This window comes from Mustela lutreola, chromosome 3 (assembly GCF_030435805.1).
Source record: "Mustela lutreola isolate mMusLut2 chromosome 3, mMusLut2.pri, whole genome shotgun sequence".
Classification (NCBI taxonomy): Eukaryota; Metazoa; Chordata; class Mammalia; order Carnivora; family Mustelidae; genus Mustela; species Mustela lutreola.
Genome location: NC_081292.1, coordinates 101,437,815 through 101,454,357, shown reverse-complemented (window position 1 = coordinate 101,454,357; position 16,543 = coordinate 101,437,815). Strand labels below are relative to the sequence as shown.

General features: G+C 36.4%; 1 protein-coding gene across 1 annotated transcript in view; it reads left to right on the top strand.

The window, feature by feature from the left end:
* The window catches only part of LOC131827899 (heme oxygenase 2-like), a 125,176-nt gene that overhangs the window by 30,942 nt on the left and 77,691 nt on the right, over positions 1-16,543 (top strand). Inside the window, 1 exon segment of the mRNA XM_059168862.1 lies at positions 9,391-9,498. Coding sequence (XP_059024845.1) covers positions 9,391-9,498 — 108 coding nt within the window.

Here is a 16,543-nt window from a genome sequence, read left to right as displayed (position 1 = left end):
CCCTGAATGTTAATAGGCTAAATGCCCCAATCAAAAGACACAAGGTATCAGAATGGATGAAAAAACAAAACCCATCTATATGTTGCCTACAAGAAACTCATTTTAGACCCGAAGACACCTCCAGATTTAAAGTGAGGGGGTGGAAAAGAATTTACCATGCTAATGGACATCAGAATCAAGCTGGGGTGGCAATCCTTATATCAGATCAATTAGATTTTAAGCCAAGAACTATAATAAGAGATGAGGAAGGACACTATATCATACTCAAATTCTCTGTCCATCAAGTAGATCTAACAATTTTAAATATGTATGCCCCTAACATGGGAGCAGCCAACTATATAAACCAATTAATAACAAAATCAAAGAAACACATAAACAATTATACAATAATAGTAGGGGACTTTAACATTCCCCTCACTGAAATGGACAAATCATCTAAGCTACAGATCAACAAGAAAATAAAAGCCTTAAATGACACACTGGACCAGATGGACATCATAGATATATTCAGAACATTTCATCCCAAAGCAGCAGAATACACATTCTTCTCTAGTGCACATGGAACATTCTCGAGAATAGATCACATCCTGGGTCCTAAATCCAGTCTCAACCAGTATCAAAAGATTAAGATCATTCCCTGCATATTTTCAGACTACAAAGCACTGAAGCTAGAACTCAATCACAAGAGGAAATTTGGAAAGAACCCAAATATATGGAGACTAAACAGCATTCTTCTAAAGAATGAATGGGTCAACCAGAAAATTAAAGAAGAATTGAAAAAATTCAGAGAAAGAGATAATAATGAAAACACAGTGTTTCAGGGGTACCTGGGTGGCTCAGTGGGTTAAGCCTCTGCCTTCAGTTCAAGTCATGATCTCAGAGTCCTGAGATCGAGCCCCGCATCAGGCTCTCTGCTCAGCGGGGAGCCTGCTTCCCCCTCTCTCTCTGCCTCTCTGTCTACTTGTGGTCTCTGTCTGTCAAATAAATAAATAAAATCTTTAAAAAATAAAACAAAAACAAAAACAAAGAAAAAATCCCACAATGGTTCAAAATCTGTGCAACACAACAAAGGCAATCCTGAGAGGAAAATATATAGTGGTTCAAGGCTTTCTCAAGAAACAAGAAAGGTCTCAAATACACAACTTAATCCTACACCTAAAGTAGCTGAATAAAAAACAACAAAGAAAGCCTAAACCCAGCAGGGGAAGAGAAATAATAAAGATCAGAGCAGAAATCAATGGAATTAAAACAAACAAACAGAAAAAAACACAATAGAACAAATCAACGAAACTGGGAACTCGTTCTTTGAAAGAATTAATAAGATTGACAAACCCCTGGCCAGACTTATCCAAAAGAAAAGAGATAGGACCCAAATAAATAAAATCATGAAAGAAAGAGGAGAGTTCACAACCAACACCAATGAAATACAAACAATTATAAGAACATACTATGAGCAACTCTACGCCAACAAATTTGACAATCTGGAAGAAATGGATACATTCCTAGAGACATATAAACAGCCAAAACTGAACCAGTTTAGAAATAGAAAACCAGTTCAGAAATAGAAAACCTGAAGAGACCCATAACGAGTAAGAAGATTGAAGTAATCATCAAAAATATCCAAACAAACAAAAGCCCAGGGCCAGAGAGCTTCGTGGGGGAATTCTACCAAACATTTAAAGAAGAACTAATTCCTATTCTCCTGAAACTGTTCCAAAAAAAAAAAAAAAAAAAAGAAATGGAAGGAAAACTTCCAAACTCATTTTATAAGGCCAGCATCACCTTGATCCCAAAACCAGACAAGGATCCCATCAAAAAAAGAGAACTACAGAACAATATCCTTGATGAACACAGATGTGAAAATTCTCACCAAAATACTAGCCAAGAGGATTCAACAGTGCATTAAAAAGATCATTCACCACGACCAAGTGGGATTTATTCTAGGGCTGCAAAGTTGGTTCAACATCCGTAAATCAATCAATGTGACACAACACATTAATAAAAAAAAGAACAAGAACCATATGATACTCTCAATAGATGATGAAAAAGAATTTGACAAAGTACAGCATCCCTTCCTGATCAAAACTCTTCAAAGTGTAGGGATAGAGAGCACATACCTCAATATCATCAAAGCCATCTATGAAAAATCCACCACAAATATCATTCTCAATGGAGAAAAACTGAAAGCTTTTCCGCTAAGGTCAGGAACACGGCAGGGATGTCCATTATCACCACTGCTATTCAACATAGTACTAGAAGTCCTAGCCTCAGCGATCAGACAACAAAAGGAAATTAAAGGCATCCAAATCAGCAAAGAAGAAGTCAAACTATCACTCTTCGCAGATGATATGATACTATATGTGGAAAACCCAAAAGACTCCACTCCAAACTGCTAGAACTTGCATGGGAATTCAATAAAGTGTCAGGATATAAAATCAATGCACAGAAATCAGGTGCATTTCTCTACACCAACAACAAGACAGAAGAAAGAGAAATCAAGGAGTCAATCCCATTTACAATTGCACCCAAAACCATAAGATACCTAGGAATAAACCTATTCAAAAAGGCTAAGAATCTATACCCAGAAAACTATAAAGTACTCATGAAAGAAATTGAGGAAGACACACAGAAATGGAAAAATGCTCCTGGATTGGAAGAACAAATACTGTGAAAATGTCTATGCTACCCAAAGCAATCTACACATTTGATGCAATTTCTATCAAAATACCATCCATTTTTTCCCAAAGAAATGGAACAGATTATCCTAAAATTTATATGGAACCAGAAAAGACCTCGAATAGCCAAAGGAATATTGAAAAAGAAAGCCAAAGTTGGTGGCCTCACAATTTCAGACTTCAAGCTCTATTACAAAGCTGTCATCATCAAAACAGCATGGTATTGGCACAAAGGCAGACACATAGATCAATGGAACAGAATAGAGAGCCCAGAAATAGACCCTCAACTCTATCATCAACTAATCTTCGACAATGCAAGAAAGAATGTCCAATGGAAAAAACACAGCCTCCTCAATAAATGGTGTTGGGAAAATTGAACAGCCACATGCAGCAAAATGAAATTGGACCATTTCCTTACCCCACACACGAAAATAGACTCAAAATGGATGAAGGACCTCAATGTGAGAAAGGAATCCATCAAACTCCTTGAGGAGAACACAAGCAGCAACCTCTTCGACCTCAGCCACAGCAACTTCTTCCTAGGAATCGCCAAAAGCAACAGAAGCAAGGGCAAAAATGTACTACTGTGACTTCATCAAGATTAAAACTTTTGCACAGCAAAGGAAACAGTTAACAAAACCAAAAGACAATGGACAGGGCTAGTGTCCAAAATCTGTAAAGAGCTTATCAAACTCAACACCCAAAGAACAAATAATCCAATCAAGAAATGGGCAGAGTATATGAACAGACATTTCTACAAAGAAGACATCCAGATGGCCAACAGACACATGAAAAAGTGCTCCATATCCCTCCGCATCAGGGAAATACAAATCAAAGCCACAGTGAGATACCACCTCACGCCAGTCAGAATGGCTAAAATTAACATGTCTGGAAATGACAGATTCTGGCAAGGATGTGGAGAAAGGGGAACCCTCCTACACTGTTGTTGGGAATGCAAGCTGGTGCAACCACTCTGGAAAACAACATGGAGGTTCATCAAATAGTTGAAAATAGAACTACCTTATGACCAGCAATTGCAATACTACTTATTTACCCTAAAGATATAAACGTAGTGATCCAAAGGGGCACGTGCACCCAAATGTTTATAGCAGCAATATCTACAATAGCCAAACTATGGAAAGAACCTAGATGTCCATCAACAGATGAATGGATCAGGAAGATTGGTATATATACACAATGGAATACTATGCAGCCATCAAAAGAAATGAAATCTTGTCATTTGCTACAATGAGGATGGAACTAGAGGTTATCATGCTTATTGAAATAAGTCAATTGGAGAAAGACAACTATCATATGATCTCCCTGATATGAGGACGTGGTGATGCAACATGGGGCGTTTGGGGGTACGAAAAGAATAAATGAAACAAGATGGGATCTGGAGGGAGACAAACCATAAGTGACTCCTAATCTCACAAAACAAACTGAAGGTTGCTGAGGTGAGGGGGGTCAGGAGATGGGGGTGGGGTTATGGACATTGGGGAGGGTATGTTCTATGGTGAGTGCTGTAAAGTGTGTATCCTGGTGATGCACAGGTTATGTGCATCACCTAGTTATGTACCTGGTGATGTACCCCTGGGTATAAAAATATATGTTTATAAAAATTTTTTTTTAAATGAAGGATATTGGGTGCCTGGGTGGCTCAGTGGGTTAAGCCGCTGCTTTCAGCTCAGGTCATGATCTCAGGGTCCTGGGATCGAGTCCCGCATCGGGCTCTCTGCTCAGCAGGGAGTCTGCTTCCTCCTCTCTCTCTCTCTGCCTGCCTCTCTGCCTACTTGTGATCTCTCTCTGTCAAATAAATAAATAAAATCTTTAAAAAAAATAATAAAAAAAAATAAATGGAGGATATTATTCCATCAGTTAGTATCTTTTGTGATAGTATTGCACTACTAAATAAACCACCCAACTGATTTTTGCATTCATTTGACTTAGCTGCCTTCTTCACAAAGATATCATGCGCCATTTCATTAGATATTTTCCTGAAGTGCAGATCTAAGTTTTGCACAACTTGCTTTTGCTGAGGTAATCCATTGATAGTTTCAGGAAAAGAATAAAGTTGTTTTAATGAACTTACATTAGGCCCCATTGAGACATTATTTATTTTCAATGTCAGTGACTTCTAAACACTGAGTCTTAGAAAAGTTCTTTTCTGGCAGTATTATAATCACCTGAAGAATTTAATAAATATACAGATTCCTCATCTGTACCTAAGGGAAATATATTCAGTAGATCAGTTATATATCTGAGACTCTATGTTTCATAGGCTCAATTTCTGATTAGATTCTAATATGAGTCATATTTGGATGACTGATTTATGTCAGTGATTCTTAATTATATTGGCATATTGGAATTAATGGTTTAACTTTTCAATACTGTCATATCAGTATAACAGGCAGTATAATAAAATATAGAAATACAATTTGGTAAAAGAATGAATAATGAATATTCAAAAAAGTCTCTCAGCTAACTTTGAAATAATTTCTGCTTGTTCATTAAAAGCAAATGTCCTAAGCCCTCACAAAGTATACATTTAACATGGCAATTATATTGATAAAGGTTCTTAGCTGTAAATGGAAAACAAGTCATATAGATTCTTTAAAGAAAATATATTTATTTTAGGGTATTTTGTAGCTTATGGAATTTCTAAACACCCATAGAACCAAGATTGTATACTACCTAGTCAAGAACAGTGTGGTTGGCAGAGATACACAAGGTATTAGGGGACCATCAGTAGAAAGTCTTCCATAGCTGATCCAGAAAAGGAAAAGTCTCTGCTCCAAATCTAGTTACCCCATTTTCTGGTACAATGTCAAGTACCAGAGGTACTTGAGATACCTCACTTTTGAGGTATAATCTGAAACTGGCCCCTGTACGTTGAGGATGGGGAGAGACCCAAGAAAGAAGGCAGACCACTTTAACTTAGTAGGTGGCAGGTTTACTAAAGGAAATCTACATACAAGGCTTGTCCATAAAACTATTAGATCTTTGCACAAGCCTGCCAAATTGTAGAAGTTTACAAAGATGCCTTACCTGGGTTCAGTCACATATACTATGCAGTGTATTTGGGTAACTTCAACCACAAGAAAGACAAGCCAAGTGCACATTCCAAGACAGGAGAGGGGGGTTAGGAGCCTCTGATGGCCCAGGATTAGCTCACAGGTCAAGCAATAGTCATATCTTCTGGATGACCTCTAACAATCTAGGTCATAGAATCTTACCCTTGATTGGTAGAATAAAATAATAAAAACAAATAAACAAAACAAAACAAAAAAAAAACATTTTAATAAGTATCTACTTGCAAGGGCTCTTTATTTGCCTCAATCCAGGCTTCCACCATAGTTTCTCAGTCTTCATGATGCCTTAATAGCTATGTCTTCTAATTTCTTAGATATCATACTCCTTGGATTATCCAATACTCATAGTCATGTTGAAGAGCTAAATAAAAAGAAAATCATGGTGTTTGGCCATCCATATTAGGGAAGTTGGCACATGCTCATAAAAAAAATATATTTACTTACATATGTCAAATTACATATGTGCACACATTGTATATGATTTAGAACAGCAACAAGAGTGCTAGAGATTTTACAGAGTTGTCTCAGTTATCATTACCTCCAGAACGCTAGTTTCTTTTTGTCTGATTTACATGGTAGTTTTCTAATAATATAAGTGTTATATTACCTACTAAACTCATTAAATTTATAGAATTAAACTTTTATTTGGGTAAAACTTAGCCTGCCACTGAGTGATTCAATTCTCTAATCTCAAAGGGTATGGAAATAAAATATTTGATAAACACATAGGAAAGCAAAAATGGCCATTCTGTATAAAATTAAATAAATGAATAGCTATGCTACTGCAAGTAGAGCCACTGCTCTTTGGTCTTGGCCTACTGCAAGTGATAACAGTATGTCCCAAATGAGATTCAGGGTTTCCACAACAATCCACATTACCTGAAACCATAGAAATCCCAGTTGCTTCTGGGTTTTCCTTTGGTAAACTTATAGTAACTAATAACAAAGTCATATTCTTGGAATGAATGTATAACTCACTGCATATTTTTGAAGGAGAATAATTTGGCTGTGATGTTGAGCTTGGTGTCATATAGAAGTTGTCTCTGGTTTATATTCTGGAAAACATAACTGTGAAGAACAATTCACTCTACTTTTCTTTTTTTTTTTTTTAATCCACTTTAGTGACTGACCTCTTAGGTAGAAATTTATACAAATACAACTTAGAGGAATAAATTATTTAATGTGTCCATGGCCACCACTTCCTATACCAAGCAATTATTTAGCATAAGAATTTACAAGTTAAGAAAGTAGAAAGGATAAATAAGTTAAGGTGATGTCCTTGACTGGAGATGCAAAGCTGGAAGTTGCAGTAAAACCACCAGCTCTTTTGATTAAAACTTAATTGTTTGAGAAAGCAAGATTGAGCAGCTCAAATTTGGTCATCTAAATTTAGAAGGCTTTATTGGAAGGGCTGCTTTCCCCTCTTAATGCTTTCTTTTGGATTCAAATGAATCTAAGGAATTTAGCATCCTTAGAAAGGAGAGAGAATTACAGGGCATTAAATCTGTCTTCCTTTTCAAAGACATCATGTTATTCTTACTTCCATGGCACACTAAGCTGGTTTGCAATTAGAGGAAGTCTTCACCAGCTAAGCCCTTTTGCAATGCATGCTCTGCATGTACTTCTGGCAGCCTTATTCTGGTGCCTCTTGGATGAAATTTGATATTTAAACCATTAGCAGAATGACAAGTGTGGACAGTACTCAGGCAACACAAATTCCTAAGTGATAGAAAATTACAAAAGATTGCACTTAGGGCATTTTGTGACACTGAAAATTGTCTTATGGTGTGATATGCGGGTGGGGGAGCAGGGCTGAAACTGATGGACAAAGATAGACAGAAGAGTGGTGTGAGGCAGCTGGTACAGCCTGTGAATGGAGGGAAATAAAAGGGGGTGATTGGCTGATATCAATTGTGTGCATGATTTTTAGACACTTTTGAATTACTCTACTATTGATCTTACGCAAAGTCCCTGATTCTTAATGAGCCATTCATTTGCTTTCTTCATCTTATTGTCAATGTTTAATAACATATGGATGGTAACCTGACATGCTGTAGAAAGATGAGGTGATGTTATAATTGCCTTAGGAATTATAATAGCTGATAACATGAAATAAATAGCAAAAGTGGGTTTTTAAAAGCCAAGCTTTTATTCCTCTTATTTAACTTTTAATTGGAAACACTTAGCCTTTATTTACTCTAAAAAGTAATGGTTTTTGCCAGAGGAAGATCTATCTCTTTAATGTCAAGAATGATTCTCTTCTTGCAAAAAAAAAAAAAAAAAAAAAAAAAAGGAAGTAGGAAATAATGGATCTTGGAGCATCCATTTATTTATGAGATTTAATTTGCCCATTTCTTTAAAGTGTGCTAAATTCCTGCTCTGCTCCTGGACATTTACATAAAATTCAAATGTCCATGCTAATTACATTTGTTAAATCTTCCTTAAGGAGAAAGTCTGAGACTATGTTCAAGGTTTCAAATTACAGACAAGAGATGGCCAAAATTTTCCTTTTAAAATTGAGTTATTCCCATCATTAATATGGTTGAACTGAAAGGGAAGATGACTGGACTCTGTTTCTTCTCCATAAATCATTTATAATGATAAATGATTATTTATCATTATGAATGATAATTTTTATTATCATATATTATCATATATATGATAATATAAGGCCCCGTTTTGCATCACAAATAATGTTATCATTTACTTTTCCTTTGTGGAATTTCTTGTGGAACCCTAAGCTTTAGATGATAAATTGAAGATTTCAGTATAAAGTGCCTTGCTTGAAGACACATAGTTAGACTATGAGTTAGGATTTCTAACCCAGTGTATCCTTCACTGATGAAGGAAAGATGATGGGGTTTGAAGCCAATAGCCAAAAAAGAATTCTTGGGACATCTTCAGTGCAAAAAGGTAGTTTTATTAAAGCCCTGGGATGGGACCCCTGGGCAGAAAGAACTGTGCAAGGGTCCTAAGGAGTGACCCATTATGTACTTTCAAGTTGGGAGGGTGTTGGTGTTAGCATAAGACTCTAAGGAATCTTGCAAGCAAGGTTTCCAGGACCTTGAGGGGTTAGGTATTGTTAGGAAAAGGTCATTTCTCACTGTCTAATAAAACCTTAGTCATGAGACCCTGTTGGAGGCTACAGTATTGTTGGAGTCGAGGACCAAACCAGGCCCTGACTTGTGTCTCCTTCAAAGTCCGGACACCTTGACAAGGTTAAGGACAGGAAAGTTGAGTGCACTGAGAAAGGGTCTGTGCTATGTGTAGTGCGCTCACCTACGTGACTTCCCACACACTCTCCCTGCAGTAGGGAACAATGTGGCCAGAGTCCTGAGTTCTTAGTCCTTGTTCTGTACCTCCCATAACCCACTCCCTGGTTGATTGTCTTGCTAATGGCTTTAGTCGAAACTACCTGGTGTCATGAGGTTTGCTTGTAGTAAATGTGAACTTGTTATAGGAACTTGCGGTCATCTGACTATGTACTGATGCTCCTTCTATTCTGGTCTGCCTTATAAATGACTGCAAGATGTGGAATAAAATTGGCACTGTTGGACATCATCTTCAGTGTCCCTCCTGCCCCCATCTCTTTGTCTCTTAATTTCTTTTCATCATCCTCTTAGCCCTCACAGTTACCCTGGTCGATTCGTTGCACTGGTCGTGACAAGACCCTCAGATGTTATCGATGGGTCATACGTTTGGGGAATGATTGCCAACATGTGTCTTGGGAGGTAGAGATGAAGTTTCCAAAGAATTTTTATATGTTAAAGGAGACTCACAGGATCCTGGGGGTTAGGCTAAGATTGTCTTTTGCCCTTAGCAAAGTATTAACATAGAGGCAGTTGAGTTTCTAGAGGAATGTCACTCTTCCTGTTTCAGGGACTTATCAGTGAGCTCTAAGTGGTAAGAAAATTTAATTTTTCTTTTGCCTTTGTCTCCCACATCATTCACTACTGCTCCGAGAGCAGGATCTGACTAACCACAACAGCAACACTGCTACAGAACTTCATTGATGGGGGGTAGTGATAATCCTCCTCATGTGGGTTCTGAGCATTGCTGGTCTGCTGACCTCAGGTACCTGATCATCCTTATCTTTAAGTGAATATACCTAGAATTCTAACCTTTTCTTCTGTTACAATGGGATTATAGCATTTAGGGCTGAAAAGGTCACTAGAAGTCACCAAGTCACTCTGACTTTCCAGATGAAAGAACTGAAGTTCAGAGTGATTAACCAAGTCACACAGATCCCAAGAGTTACAAACAAGCCTCCACCTGTGATTCTGTCTTTAATACAATTCTTCCTTTGACCATTGCTCACTACTTAGCACTTGTTTGTGTTGTGTGGAAGTGGTGTGGGAAAGATGGATTTTGAAAATGTTACTTTTTATGGAGAAAACATTGATTTGGGGAAAACATATAACCCTCTCATTTAGGTATATTTTACATATATGACTATTTTTGTGAAATAAAAATTGTGTGTGTTCCAGGGAGTTAAATTTGAAAAGATTTTATTTTGGAAAAATTTAAAAGGTGCTAATTCAAATTATCTAAGAATGTGTTCATTTGAATTGCAACAGAACTTTAAAAGAATCAACCTTCTTTATTTCTGCTTGTTTTGTGAGAAGCAGGCAAAAACTTAAAGGTAAGAGTAAATATGAGTCCATCAGTACTTTAGCACAACAAAGACCTGTGTTGTTTTCTGAAGTAGGAACTTCCACAGTATAAAACACATACAGAAGTGATTCATTTCACAAGGAGAAAAATGAAAAGGAAGAAGACTCTTGAACTTACTAAAAACAGGGATTCTTTTTGTGCCTTTTGATCTGTCAGTAGGAGCAAACCCACAAGGAAAGCAGACAGGACATTCTCCCTTGTTTCTCCTACCCTCCCCTGTTGTATGTTGCTTTCAGTCACCAGAAGGCCTTGAGTGACAGTGCAGAGGAGCCATTAAAACTTTATTTTGGAGCAGCAGGGCCAGGACTGAACTCTCACAATAGCTGACCCACCCCAAAAGCTACATAAAAGAACCTCTACTTCGTTATTATTGCTGTTCCCAGTTAAGAATTTAGCAATTGACTTGGATGACAGAAGATACATTGAAATAGGCAAACATTATTAAACATTTAATTCATAATTGTTTAAATCAATTTTGACAACAAGAATTATATATTGAGGGCACCTGGGTGGCTCAGTGGGTTAAGCTGCTGCCTTCGGCTGGGTCATGATCTCAGGGTCCTGGGATCGAGTCCCGCTCAGTCCCTGCTGAGCAGAGAGCCCGCTTCTCTCTCTCTCTCTCTCTGCCTGCCTCTCCATCTACTTGTGATCTCTCTCTGTCAAATAAATAAATAAAATCTTTAAAAAAAAAAAAAAAAAGAATTATATATTGAGTTTTTGTCCCTCATTCCTGACAGATCCTTGAATTTACTGGATGATGAGAGTGATAACATCTTTCCTTACTCTTAATAACCCCCTTTCAGCCATACCTGAGTTAATGCAAATAAGGTGACTCTTGGTGGCCCTTAGATACCATCAGAATGGACACTGTTTCCCATGTGATTAGACAGTTGGAACTTAGAGCTCCACTCCCAACCTCTGGGGAGGGAGAAGTGTTTGGAGATTGAGTCAATCACCAATGATGAATGATTAATTCATTCATAATTAATTATGAATGAATTAAATAATTGATTAATTATGTCTATATAATGGAACCATCATAAAAATCCCTGGGCTGGGAGAGCTTCCAGACTGGTGAACAGATTCCGGGCTGGTGAATACAGTGAAGTGCTGGAGAGGATGAGGAAAGTCTGCTCTGCTCCTTGCATCCCCCATCTGCCCTATACATCTCTTTCATCTGGTCCTGAGCTATATCCTTCACAATAAACTGGTAAATGTTAGTAAAGCATTTCTCCGAGTTGTGTGAGCTGTTCTATTTAACTACTGAAGGGGTTATGGGAATTTCATGAGGTGTAGGTGGCTGGGACTTGTGAATGCAGCCTGGAGTGGGGCAATCTTGTGGGCCTGAGCCCTTACACTGTGAGGTTTGTGTTAGCCCAAGGCAGCAAATGTCATAGTTGAAGTGAGCTATATAACACCCTCTTGTGTCTGGAAACTTGGAGAATTGGTTGTGTGATGAAAAACACACACTGGGTGTCAGAAATCTTCAGGGGAAATTAAGTTAAAAAGATTTCAGGAGGGGTTGCCTGGGTGGCTCAGTGGATTAAGCCACTGCCTTCGGCTTGGGTCATGATCTCAAGGTCCTGGGATCGAGCCCTGCATCGGGCTCTCTGCTCAGCAAGGGAGCCTGTTTCCCTTTCTCTCTCTCTGCCTGCCTCTCTGCCTACTTGTGATCTCTCTCTGTCGAAAAAATAAATAAAATATTTAAAAAAATAAAAAAAATCTCAGGAAAAAAAGGATATTTTGAAATATTTTGTAAAATCTTACAGCTTGATTTTATATGAAGAAGGGATAGTAGAACTGTAAAATTTGAATTAAATAAGCCTATGAAAGTATTTTTCTAAAATAATAAAATTCACTAATTTTGGCCATGAAGATTCCTGGAGATACTTATTATTTCATTTTTATAGTTTTTATTTCTCTGTCCCTCCATCTTTCTCTCTCTCTGTCTCTCTCTGTCTCTCTCTCTCTCTCTCTGTCTCCTACATTTAATGAGGAGTATGTATTAGTATTAGTCTCTTTTCCAGAAAGAGAGAGCAGTAATCAGTCCAGATCTTTCATAAATAGACTGATATGCAAACAAATATCCATAATAGAATATATTTTTTTAAAAAAAGGAAATGATTTCTACTTCTCTGAAGGATCATAGAAGTCTTACCATTTGGGAAGCAGGTAATATTTAAGATGCAACTTGAGGAATGAATGACATTTTAACAACACTACAATTTTAACATGAAACAATAATAGAATCTTAAAGTGCTCAGAAAAGCTATGAGTAGTCTGGGCTTCTTTGAATTTGAATTCATGGAGGAATATTTATTTTGGTGGCATAGGAATACATAAATTGAGAATGGCAAGGCAGTTTAAAATTACATTGTGGAAGTTTTGGTTGGAGTGCCAAGAACTTTGTGTTAAGTTCTTTAAGTAATGGTAATCTAGTGTATACTTTTAAAGAGAGAATAGATTAATCTGTTTAGGTTTTTTTTTTTTTTTTTTTTTTTTTTTGCTTACAACCTTTATTGAAGTTATACAAAAAGAATCCCCCCAAAGTGAAAAAATACATTATATACAAAAACTTTCCCTCAGGAGGAAGGCTCTACGCCCTCTCTTTAACATGCAGTGCTTTCAACTGTAGCTCTGGCCTCCACTGTCCCCTCCACTGCTGCCCGGCTTTCAGCCTGATTCTCAGCTTCCTCCTCCATGTTTTCTGAAACTTCTTTTCCACTGGAGACGGCATCCCCACTGCCTCCATTCACCTCCAGCTCTTGTTTGGCTTTCTTTGCATCATCTTTTTTTTAAAAAAATCATTCTTTTGGAATACAATGATGGATGGAAAGGCAAGAGTTTGGGGAAAGGAAAAGAGGTGGCAAGGTATTAATTCATGCAATTTATGAAGCATACCCATGACAAAGGTGATACAGAGGAGAAAGGACAGAGGCAGAGAATGTGAGAATGGCTTAAAAAACCAATTTATTATTCACTCATTTATTCATTCACTTAAAAATATTTGAGTTAACTACTGAAGAAAAGACTTAGCTTCTTTCATTGCAAAAGAAGCTAAAATGTGCAGATCAGGAAGTAGAGTGGGCAAAGGATATTTCTGAGCCATAAAACACACCATTTCAAGAGCTGGGAGTGGACAAATACTGACAATATTTGACAAAGCAAAGATTGGATTTGAAAGACTTAGTAAGTCATACTGAATTTGAATTTATTCTGAGGTTTATAGGGAACATAAACAGGTTCTTCATCACGTTTGTGTTTTAGCATGATTTTTCTGGTAGCAACATGGGATTCAATTTGAAGTAATGGCTCATTCCTTAAATTTATCTCTGTAATCATTTTACCTTGGAGGATGAAAAAAAGATAGAATACATGAACCACACTTTTGTAAAAATATATTATCATAATTAGATCCTTTGCAAAATGACAAATCTCATCCTTCATAATTATTTTGAACTTGGTCACTAAAACCTGGTCATGAAAATATTTTTCTAAATATTATAAAATATTGTTCTCTAAACAAGACCAAGAAGTTGTACCACCACTGTGCAAACTGCCCACTCAGCAGAAATAAACATCAATGAAAACTAAGTCCCACTTATGCCAGAAGTACCTCAAAAGGAGAATGAACATTAATAAGCAAAATTTGCTTTGATGAGCACTTCTCTTCTATATTCAACAGTGTTCTCTTTTTAAAAATATATATATAAAAATTCCTTTAGCATGCCTTTAAAAATTTGTTCAATATTCAATCATATAAATTATAGAGTTTAATCTGTTAATTAAAAATTAACTAACAGAATTTGATAATCTGATTCTCTGTACTAACTCACCAAATTAAGTAAAAGACCTTTTTGGGAAAAAGACAAATCTGACATAATAAAATCTGGTTAAAAATCTGTGCTAATAATGTTTGTGAGGTATACTATGTGTTTAAAACCTAAATATATGAACATTTAAGGGACAAAGGAATATGTTGAATGAGGGAAGGAGTCAGGATTGAATAGATGTATTGATTAAGTTTGTAGTGCTGTCGTCCCAAGATTGCAGAGCTTCTGCTTGAAGATTTCTAGTGTCTTAAGGGCAGAAGTCAAAAGTCGTCTACTGAGAATAAGAGGAATCAAAAAAGTTGAGCTGCATGGTGAAGTCTGAAAAACCAGAAATGTGAGAACACTCTCCTTGATTCATAGAATTTCTAGGCAACCCAAGGTATAGAGGCTTTGATTCACACCTCTTATCATCTGTATAACCATACACAGAAGCTTAAGTTTAAAAGCAGCTGATTAAAGATCAAGCAAAGGATCAAATAAGGGATGGTTTTTAAGGACTAAATAAAAGGGAAGAAGCTGAACATTTTAGCAGGAGAGTGCAGAATAGTGAGCCAATTGAATATACATGCATGAGTAGAAAAATCATCATCTACAGACCAGAAAAGAATAGGGTTTTAAAAAAATGAGTGTCTGAGACAGAGAGAAGTCAAAGATGTCTCCATCTTTTCTCACATAAATTATTGAAATACTACTTAAACATCAATCAAGATGGGGTCCATGAGAGAAGCATGATATGGATAAAACTACTAACAGGATATTTTGAGTTATTGTCAAGAAATTGATGGGAAAAAGCTAAGTAAGTATGGAAATGAGTGATGAACACAAATATACATTTTGAAATCATAAGCATATGAGTTATCTATGAAGTAATAAGAATATTTAAAATCACCAAAAAAATGGGGAGTAAAAGAAAAAACTTTCCAAGGAGAGCGTTATAGAAAAATATTTATTGAAGATAGGCAAAGCAGGGAGTGACCAAAAAGACAGAAAAGGAGAACTTGGTAAGTATGAAAATATTTAAGATAAAGAGTATGAAGAAGAAAAATACAACAAAATTGAATATGAGAATAACATCAATACCTTAGAGTTAAAATGGGCAGCAAGAAAAATAATAGAATATTTGGTTTCTATGCAAACCCAGGCTCTAAGACTCTAAGATCTTTTCTAAAACTCAATCAAATGTAATCAAATGTAAAGAAATGGTGAAACAAAACTCTTTTTTAAAGAAATACCACTTGGATTCTGTATTTGACAAAAGCTAAAGGTAAAATTTTACATACACACAAACAAAAACAGGCAAAAACCCAAACAAGCAAAAAAATACACACATACACACAGCAATTTAGCCATTCTATGTTTAAATATCCACATTACCTTTAATTAACAATGATTTTAATTACATAAACTCATGCGGTTAGGAGCTTTGAGTTGCTCAACTAAAAAGTTGTGTGACCTTGAATAAATTGTAGAATCTTCCTGATTGGCATTTCTTCTAGTGTGAAATAATGAAGTCATTCATGTTGAATATGACTCAGTTAACTGTCACAATTGTCATAATTAATTAAGAAGTTGAGACCAGGAAAGTAATGGCATTGGTATGCTAATTCTCTTACCTTCTCTTACGAATTTCTTTTGGACATAATCCCTGTTCTGATGCTAATTCACATTATAGAGCCATTAATTTTCGTATGGATCTTCATAACTCAGTCACACAGCCAAAACCCAAATATAAGAATACTGTATATGAAATATATCACTCTTCACAAAGTAGCACCCTTAATAAAATATATTAATTTTACACCATAACAAATAAGCATTTTTGTCATTTATTGAAATAGATTGGAAGATGCAAGCCATACCAATGTGAGTAAATATCTGGAGATGTTTACCTTCACCATACTGTTCATCTCTAGCACTGATTATGCTTATTATGAACATAATTAGACTAAAAAGATAGGAAATATTATTTCTAAGCAAATTTTTTCCCCCAAAGTGTAGATACCACATTTAACATTACAGAATTAGATTGAAGGCTGAATTTGAGTTTCATAAAATAAACACCATCTTTCATTCACCTGTGTCTACTAAATACAGTTGCTAAGGAAATCAGCAACTTGAAGAAGAAGTTAGCAGGGAAATGGAATAAAATTGCCCTGGTTAATGGTTTGTGAAAGAAGCAAATGCAGGGGCTCATCTGAGCCTTACCTGCATCAATTACTTATATGAACAGCTAACAGGCTACCTTTCAAAACACTGCAAATGGTATCAG